The 10,000-nt window shown below is 45.4% G+C and overlaps 1 protein-coding gene across 4 annotated transcripts in view; it reads right to left on the reverse strand.

Annotated features, from left to right (window-relative positions):
* The window catches only part of szt2 (SZT2 subunit of KICSTOR complex), a 132,347-nt gene that overhangs the window by 56,198 nt on the left and 66,149 nt on the right, over positions 1-10,000 (reverse strand). For all 4 annotated transcript variants that reach the window (XM_076279012.1, XM_076279009.1, XM_076279010.1 and 1 more), the window contains 7 exons: positions 6,582-6,761; positions 5,129-5,320; positions 4,455-4,681; positions 3,503-3,669; positions 2,932-3,029; positions 2,324-2,456; positions 31-173 (listed from right to left, as the gene is read on the reverse strand). In XM_076279012.1, coding sequence (XP_076135127.1) covers positions 31-173; positions 2,324-2,456; positions 2,932-3,029; positions 3,503-3,669; positions 4,455-4,681; positions 5,129-5,320; positions 6,582-6,761 — 1,140 coding nt within the window. The remainder of the gene's footprint in view (positions 1-30; positions 174-2,323; positions 2,457-2,931; positions 3,030-3,502; positions 3,670-4,454; positions 4,682-5,128; positions 5,321-6,581; positions 6,762-10,000) is intronic.

Consider the following 10,000-nt stretch of genomic DNA (forward strand, 5'->3'; position numbering starts at 1 on the left):
TGTGGGGAGATGGAATTTAGTGACACTCACCCTGGAAGGAGCCTTGTAGCTCTGTGCTACAATGCCATTGGTGGAAATTCCGTCCAATGAGCATGAAGCTCCTGGAAGACGCAGGTGCCTGGCTAGTGTGCTGGATGTGAGGCAAGGGAACAAAGATGTCTCCCTGGGGACAACTACAGGCAATAAATAGAAACAAACAAACAAACAAGCAAACAAACTCGTATTACTTCTTGGCCATTTGGAAGACACACATTCTTATCCAGCACACTAAGCAATAAGAGGCTTGATAGACTACGAAACACTTAAAAAAACGGTACAGAATCTCAGCTCTTCCACATGTGTCTTAGACACTCTGCCTACCAATTTCTTCAAAACTGTTTTTCACCTCATAGCGGCGGATGTCCTTCAAATTGTAAATGTATCACTGCTGTCTGGCACTTTTCCTAAGTCCTGAAAACAGCTGTTGTAAAGCCACTTCTCAAGAAGAATAACCTGGATGCCTCCATGCTAAACAATTACAGGCCCATATCCAATCTACCTTTTATTGGCAAAATTATTGAAAAAGTAGTCTTTAATCAATTAACCACCTTCCTAACATCAAATGGGTATTTTGATTACTTTCAGTCTGGTTTTCGGGCAAATCACAGCACTGAAACAGCTCTCATTAAAGTTTCCAATGACATACGCCTCAACACAGATACAGGTAAAACATCAGTCCTAGTGCTACTGGACCTTAGTGCAGCATTTGACACTGTTGATCACAATATTTTACTACACAGACTAGAACACTGGGTTGGATTTACAGGCATAGTTATCAGCTGGCTAAAATCATATCTACAAGAAAGGAGCTTCTTTGTTGCCATCGGAAACTGTACCTCAACACCAACGTCCTTGACCTGTGATGTTCCCCAGGGGTCGATCTTGGGGCCACTATTATTCAACCTCTATATGCTCCCACTTGGACAAATCATTCAAAATAATTTGATTTCATATCATAGCTATGCAGATGACACACAAATTTACTTAGCTCTATCACCAAACGACTATGGTCCTCTTGAATCTATGTGTCAGTGTATAGAACAAATCAACACCTGGATGTCTCAAAATTTTCTTCAGCTGAACAAAGAAAAAACTGAAGTAATTATATTTGGTAAAAATGAGGAAAGACTTAGGGTTGCCACTCTCCTTGACACAAAAGGGTTGAAGGCAAAGGATACTGTTAAAAATCTTGGTGTATTAATTGACAGTGATCTAAATTTCAACAGCCACATGAAAGCGATAACTAAATCAGCTTTTTACCACCTCAAAAATATTGCCAAACTCAGAGGGCTGATGTCAAAATATGAATTAGAGAAACTCATTCATGCATTTATCTCCAGCAGGGTTGATTACTGCAATGGACTGTTCACAGGCCTTCCTAAAAAGACTATTAAACAGGTGATACAAAATGCAGCAGCTAGGATTCTAACAAAAACTAAAAGAACTGACCACATTACTCCAATTCTTAAGTCCTTGCACTGGCTTCCAGTAAGTAACAGAATTGACTTTAAAGCACTATTGCTTGTTTATAAATCAGTAAATGGAGCAGGACCTAAATACTTGTCAGACATGCTTCAGCAGTACACACCTTCTCGTCCTCTCAGGTCCCAGGTGAAAAACCTGCTAGTAAAACCTACAGTTAGAACTAAACATGGTGAAGCAGCTTTTAACTGCTATGCGGCTCAGCTGTGGAACCAACTTTCAGATGACATTAAAAAGGCCCCAACTGTAGCCAGTTTTAAATCTAGACTTAAGACCAAACTGTTCTCAGATGCTTTCTGCTAACTGTGCCGAGTTACAAATTCTGAATCTGCCTTGATAATTATTCTACTTTGTCTTTTATTACTTTTTTTCCTACTTTTACCTTTGTTTTTGCTTACTAATTATTCTTTATTTTTAAATGATTTTATCTTGTTTTATGTTTTCTTTTTTATGATCTTTACCTTTTAACTATTCTTTGACTATATTGCCCTTCTATGCTTTTATTTGTTATTATTGTTTGGTTTTGTTTATGTAAAGCACATTGAATGACCTCTGTGTATGAAATGCGCTATATAAATAAACTTGACTTGACTTGAAGAGACGGTTCATCAACTTATTCCAGCTTTTAGTTAAAACTCTATTCAGAGACAAATATATTGTGGAGATTTCTGTTCCATGACATTAAGATTCTGATAAGTTCTAGTCTGTTGCAAATACAGCTCAGGAGAACTCTTTCCTGAGCTATTCTCGATTCTGAAGGTGCATTTTCCACAGGGAGAGATGGGACACACGGGCCGGCTACCTTGTTCTCTCAAAAACCTTCACGACCGTGTCGCTGGCCAGAGAGCTGACCAGGCCGGCGATCTCGGCCAGGATGGAGGGCAGGAGGAAGTGAGAGGTGATCTCGGCCGTGCACTGCTGTATTGACGGACAGCCTGTGGGAGAAAAAGAGAGAGGGAAAGAGAGAGAAAATAGGAGGAATGAACTCAACTGCTCAGTCTGACTTTGTCTCGCACATTGTACACGCACTATAGCAGTGCATCAAATGTATAAGAGGAGGCCATGAAGAGGCCCATTAAGCACACGGTCATTAAGCTCATGGGGGCCGAGAGGAGGACCATGCGGACGGAGAGACCAGTGCTGGCTACTGGCCCACAGTGGAGCAGAGGCAGCAGAACTCACCAAGAGAAGGAAAAGGGTAGAGTAGATAGTGAGAGAGAGAGAGAGAGAGAGAGAGGGAGGGAGGGAGGGAGGAAGAGAGAGGGAGAGGGAGGGAGAGAGAGAGAGAAAGAAAGAGAGAGAGAGAGAGGGAGGGAGGGTGAGGGAGGGAGAGAGAGAGAGGAAGGGAGGAAGGGAGGGTGAGAGAGAGAGAGGGAGGGTGAGAGAGAGAGAGGGAGAGAGAGAACTCACCCAGCTTGGCCATGAACACGACCCAGGGCTGATAGGTGAGGTGGTAGGTGGGGTGGAGTGTCCCCACATCCCCCTCCTCCAGCTGCACCACGTGCCTCCTGTGGAGACGGAACAGTTAGAGAGAGCGCAGCATCAGGACCTCTTTTAAATACCACACGCACAGCATATATGCAGATAACAAGGAGACAGAATCTTCAGTCACTGCTAAGAACTCGTCAGTGATACTTTTAATGATCTTGATTTGACTTTTATATAAAGATTTTTTGAACACTTGAATCACAGTTAAATGATCAAAAAGTTTGATAATAACACCATTAGCTGCATGTACTACTTATAGTTTTACTGTAATTTGCTGTTATACATTGAAATTATATTACAATGAAACATTGAAAGTAAAGTGAGATGTGAAATAAAATATGAAGCTTTTTGATTTGATTTCGTTGGAGACAAACTGTGCGTGCATACAGTATGTGGGTGGTTTGTGGGTTCAGTCGTGTGCATGCGTGCATACAGTATGTGGGCGGTTTGTGGGTTCAGTCGTGTGCATGTGGGCGGTACGCTTCTGTCGAACCTCTGGGCCTGTTCCAACTCCACAGCCACGTTCCGCTCCTGGCTCCACTGCTGCTTGACCATCTCGGTCTTGTGGCGGCGCCGTCCGGCCCGAGTGTCCTCGCCCCGCTCCGGCATGATGTCGTCTGTTGTCTTTGGGCTGCTCAGCTCCGACGAGTCCGGCTTGCTCTAGGAGAGAGAGAGGGAGAGAGAGAGAGAGAGAGAGAGAGAGAGAGAGAGAAAGAGAGAAGGAAAAGGGTAGAGAGAGTAGATAGCAAGAAAACACAGGAAGAGACAGGGAGAGAGAGAGAGAGGGAGAGAGAGAGAGTAAAGGAGAGAGAGAGAGAGAGAAGGAAAAGGGTAGAGAGAGTAGATAGCAAGAAAACAGGAAGAGAGAGAGAGAGAGAGAGAGAGAGAGAGAGAGGGAGGGAGGGAGGGAGAGGGAGGGAGGGAGGGAGAGAGAGAGAGAGAGAGAGAGAGAGAGTGTGTTGTGGTGAAAGCCGATCTGGCAGGATGGTGGAGTGCATGCCAGCGAGCCCAGATCATTTCATCACTTATCTTCTTCATAAACACTTGGCTCCAGCGCCCCAAAAGGGCCCGGATTGGGTCTGACCTGCTGATGAAGTTATCCGAAAGAGGAAATACTGCTGACAGAGCTAATTAATGAGACCAATTTGTCTCTAATGAGCCGTTTTCAAACCCCCCCACCTCCACCACACACACATTCTCTACATGCCGAATGCCAGCAGCAGTGTCTGAGACTATTATGATGGTTTGTCTAGGTTTAGAACCAACATTTCATATGATTTTCAATTATAATTCAACTAAAATGCATTATGTATTATTATGTAAGGCATATGTTTTTTCTAGCACTTTCAAGGGCTTCTGTGAAAGTCTGTTTTTGTCATGCCACAACACAACACAGTGATTTACCCCACAGCGTGCGAGGTGTTCTAGTGTGATGAGGGACTCACCAGGATCTCCCAGAAGCTGCGTCGCGTGGTCTTCCCGGTGGGGGTGGTAGACTCGGGCGTGCTGGTGCCCGTGCTGGCGGTGGCGGGGGGGGTGGGGGTGTTGGCGAGGGGGTTGAGGGTGAGGGGCGAGGGGCTGCTCCGCAGACTCTGAGTCCCGCTGAGGCAGCGGGGGCTGTCGCGCACCTCCCTGACCTCCTTAGCGGCCGCTTGGGGCAGAGTGAGCAGACCTGGGGGTGGGAGACCGGACGCAGACATGCAGGCGGGGTGTTAGTGAGCTTTCTCTCCATCGCAATGAAAATCACAACGCTTGAGGGGGGGGCGGCTCACTGAAAATAAAGAGATCTTGTCTAGACATGGACTCGTTCGGAACCTGTATACAACACTTTCTAGTTCAACAGGATGTGTCCAAAATATTGAAACATCACCTCAACAAGCTGCTAGACACCCTGAGGCAAGTTTAGTGCTGCCAAGACAAACTGACAGAGAGCAGTGCTGTTAAAAAAACAAGTCCATGAAATGCTAGAAAATACTAAGGGCCAGATGTTCAAACATGTTTGCGGCCCTTTGAGGCGTAATTCCCTCGCAACAAACATGGCGTCAATGAGAAAAACTTTTAGAGACAACATAATCGGTATTCAGCTAAAACTCCACTGGTAACACCAGAGGCTTCACACCGTTGGTCTCGTCCCTGGGCAGGCCAGCGGGCAGGCAGAACGTCTCCTGGCACAGGGGGTTGGGCAGCACCCGCAGCTCCATGACCACGTCACAGAGGGCATGGCGCAGGGCACCACGCAGCTTGTCCGTCAGCTGGAGGGGGCTGACGTTCCCCTGCTCCCACACGTCGAACCGCACGCGCACATACGGACCTGGAGACGGGCAGACAGGCAGGGAGGGGTGGGGGGAGAGAGAGAGGAAGGAAGAGAAGAACGACAGAAGACAGAAAGACAGGGAAAGAAAGAAAGAAAGAAAGAAAGAAAGAAAGAAAGAAAGAAAGAAAGAAAGAAAGAAAGAAAGAAAGAAAGAAAGAAAGAAAGAAAGAAAGAAAGAAAGAAAGAAAGAAAGAGCAAATGAGGACACATATGTGGGGGAAAATGTGAAAATGGGGGAAAACTTGTAAGAAAGTGCAACAGAAGACAAAGTAGCAGACTCCATCCCCCTCCCCTCTCTCCTGATGAGATGAGGCCCTAAGGGGCACCTCTTGGCACAGGTAGGGCACTAATTACCCCCCCACACACCCCACCAGTGGCCCCTGTAATGAGTCTACCCGAGAATTGGGGCTATTTTTGGGAAAATATCCCCCCTGATGCACACTGATTCACTGTTTGCTAATTAGCAAACCAAAACTTTTCTTTATTAATCTGATGAATCCCTGTGGACTGTCTGAGTAGGCAACGGAACAAGATTAATACTATTTTAATGTGTTTTAAAAGTAGGAGGAGAATGGTTATTAATCTTGTTGCCATCTAAATATATCACTGTAATGTGTTAAGAAATAAGTATGCCATACTTTACAAATACATTTCACAATAACTACCAGTAATGTTTTAATATCATAACACCTGAGTGACCAAATAAATCAACAATAAATTAAGTTCATTAATCAGTTTAATCAAATTAATGTTCCTTCACAGGACTGTAGATTGGATCCTCCTTTGAAGATTATTTCATTAGGAGTTAAGGAGGTGTCCATAGCAAACTAGCATTGATAGAAATCAGTAGCCTAAGCTAAGCTATCTGAAACAGCACAGTGTCCAAATTGATACACCATTATCCAGAAAAAAGGTGCTCATGTTCATCATGGGAACAGAATCACTTTGGTGCTCTTTGCTCAAACAATTGCACAAAAGGAATTGAGTTGAGAGGGGGGAAAAAAAACAAGAACGAAAATAGCAGATACCATTTCTGCAATAAGACACAATGCAGCTTAAATCTTAAATGCTTCATAATGACAAAACCTGCAACAACCACTTAAGACTTTATTAAAGTCAACTTAGTTGGACCCATTCCATCATTAGGGAAGGGAACCGCATTTCTAGCTATAAAACCAATATAACAAATAAAACAGACTAAAACCACATATGCCAGTGTAATCATTTTCCTTGTTCTTAGTCGATCTCTGAAACTCACCTGGGACTTGGCTGTGGGAGGGCTCCACCTTGACCACAGTGGTCAGCGGGTCAAACTGGTCAGGATCGAGCGAGATGGTCGAGGTGTCTCCTCCTTTGAGGGGAGACGTGCCATCCTGCGCGGGGACCTGTAGGGGGCGCCCATCCGCATCAACGAAGGACAGGGCAATGCAGGCGATACCTGGGAGGGCACAGAGACAGGGTCATAGGTCAAGAGATCAAGAGATCAAGAGGTCAGCAGGGTAATCTGCCATTTACTGGAACATAATGCAGGGAGATCAGGTAATACTTTACTTGAACCTTGCTTGATAACACCAGCATCATCATATCAAAAGTTAGCCAAAGTAGATGTCATATGATTTCAAAAATAGGTACTTATTACAACCACTGTCTACTGAAATGACTGTCACCTGTCATTATTGTATGATGCTATGACAACTTAAAGATGCAAAATTAAGCTGTTACGCCTATACAATTCAGAGTCATAACAATGACAGAGTTGTGACCATGACTAACATGCCATTGTCAAATGAATGGACAGCTGATGCACATGACATCCGTGATAACACATGTCAACATAAGTAAGCATGTCAGTCTATGAAGTGGGGATAGCATGTCTCTAGCAAAGCCTCATCCCATTACTGTGGGCCAAGCCCCCTGTCATAAGCAGTGCTTATAAAACGATAAAATGCCTTAACCTCGATGCCACATCCACTCAAGAGTGAAACTAAAAGTGCAAACCAAGTTGTCATTGGAAATATTGTATCCTGTGACAGTCACCGACATTCAGATTGTGCTTTCAGATGCAATGCCAAAAACCGGGGATGTGGAAGGGGAAAGTAGCTATGAGGTCTTTCATTATGTCAGTAAATGCATCGGCTTTTTCTCCCTGTTGTGTTAGGAGGGCTAAAAAAAATGTCGAACACCATCAGGCAGAAAGCGCACAGCCTACCGCAAGTCATTCAGTGATTGCATTCCTTCAAATCTTCTCACAATCAATGCCCCACGCCTCAATAACTCATCTCATAAACACACAGCCACATCGAAACCGCTTGACTGATGGTAAAGTTACACACACACACACACACACACACACAAACGTACACACACACACACACACACACAGTTACACATGTGCACACACAAGCAGTTATTTATTTGCACACGTAACCACAAACACACTTACAGTGCATGCTCACTCACACACATACACACTCAGTCACAAAGCTTATCATGGGTGAAATGTAATGTTCTGTGTGCATGCCATTAGAACATTTGAGCATGACTTTAGCACAAAACACACACACACACACACACACACACACATGATGGATGCCAATTGCCAGGAGGAGCGTGTGCAGACACGGATGTGTGGCAGCGCGTCACCGAACATAAATCACACACCAGTCGCTCCGTCCGCCGCCCGTGCTGGAGCGACCAGCGATGCCACGGCTCAGTCACACTACAGCGACCCAGAGCGACCCACAGCTGCCGCCGCCTAAGCCAACACACACACACACACACACACACAGCGGAATGGAGGAGAGTCTACAACAGAGGGCCAGATGTCAAGCGTGACTCCACCAGCCTGTGCGTGGGGTCTGTTGTTTCAGTGTGTGTGTGTGTGTGTGTGTGTGTGTGTGTGTACACAACAGAGAGAGTTTATGATCATAAAACATTTGGGGTGAGACCACAACTCCCCTCTCTTCTGCCCCTGTTTGTGTGCCAATGCCTCAGAAATCTCATGAGTGAGGATTAGAAAATAATGTGTGAGTGTGTATGTGGGTTTTGGTGTGTGCATATGTGAAACAGTAGCCAGGGTATGTGTGTCTGCCCTGGTCTTATCATGTGCTGTGGCCTCTCAGGGCCCGTGCGCGTGTGTGTGTGTGTGTGTGTGTGTGTGTGTGTGTGTGTGTGTGTCTTTCTGAAAGTGCCTGTGTGGCCATCAGTTAGGTTAATGAGTTGATGCAAAACTGTCCATTTTTTCTCATATAAAGTTTCTGTGTGTGTGTGTGTGTGTGTGTGTGTGTGTGTGTGTGTGTGTGTGTGTGTGTGTGTGTGTGTGTGTGTGTGTGTGTGTGTGTGCGTGCGCGTGTTGGGCTGTGACAGCCGGCCGGGTGACCTCTTGGCTCTGGATGGCATTTTGAAGTCCCCAGAAATGGACACAGAAGGTCTTTCTTGCTCTCAGTCTCTCCTCTCTGTCCTTCCTTTCTCTCCTTCTTTCATATCTCTCTCTCTCTCTCTCTCCCCACAGTGGCTTATCCTGACAGGCTGGCCATGACGGGCGCGTGCGGGGTGGCCGAGGGCAATGAGGCCGCTGATTGCTACAGCCGTCACTTTAATGGCTGCAGCCGTACAGGGAGCAGGCTGCGGGGTGTGTGTGTGTGTGTACTGTGTGTGTGTGTGTGTGTGTGTGTGTGTGTGCCCTGTATGCCTGTGTGTGAATGTGTGTGTGTGCGCGTGTGTGTGTGTGCGTGAGTGGAGTGGACGGAAGGAGCAGGATTTGGAGCTGACAGGTCTCGATCTACAAGACAAGGCCTGTGTTCTGCGGTGGAGGGGTGGGGGCTGTCGGTCAATTACCGCGCCGGAGATGGGGACCCTCGGAGCACCAGCAGGAGAGCAGGAGAGCAGTGACACAGAGCGACTCCGTCTCTAACACACACACACACACACACACACACACACGCGCGCACACACTCACCTGTCACAATAACTATTTCTTACTGGACAATATATTGATATTGATGTCAATAATATTGTCATTTCAGACCATTTTATGCTAACCGCACAAAAATGCAAGTACAAGGCATTTTTTTGGCCCCCTGCTCAGACAATTGGGCGTGATGGTAATATTTCAGATGAACTTAAGCTAGTGAAATTGCCATGCTGAAAAAGCATAGGCTATTTATGAAATCTTACTGACTGTGTGTGTATGCAAGTTTTCAACCTCTGGCTCTGGTCAAGAGAAGCCATATTATCTACGCTAATTATTCCTTTAGCAGACACTTTCATGCAAAGGTCAGACAGGCGTACATGCACATATTCATTTGTGTGTTTTCTCCCTAGGATTACAACTGCAGAAGACAGGCTGATTAAAATAAAAAAGCTCTTTTATTCCATGTATCAGCAAATATAGCTAATCAGATTACCAGTAACAGTATTTTAAACTAGGAAGCAATTGCTTTTCAGAAGTAAACCGCTTAGGAAGGAAAAGAGAAAACTATGAAGACCTGCTCATAACAGTTTTTGCTGTAGATTTGCATGATGCAGCGATACTTCATACACTGTGAATGAGCGATACACCTTGTGCTACTGAGACAGATCTGCACCAGCAAAAGAAGTATACTTTGGACACACTGATGGGCACAACTGTATGACTATACAGCACGACTGACTGTAAGTACACTCAAGCCTTTAGGT

This window comes from Alosa pseudoharengus, unplaced genomic scaffold, assembly GCF_046254945.1.
Source record: "Alosa pseudoharengus isolate Yale_2024_CS ecotype anadromous, Long Island Sound unplaced genomic scaffold, YU_APseudo_1.1 YU_APseudo_1.1_scf_11, whole genome shotgun sequence".
NCBI lineage: Eukaryota > Metazoa > Chordata > Actinopteri > Clupeiformes > Clupeidae > Alosa > Alosa pseudoharengus.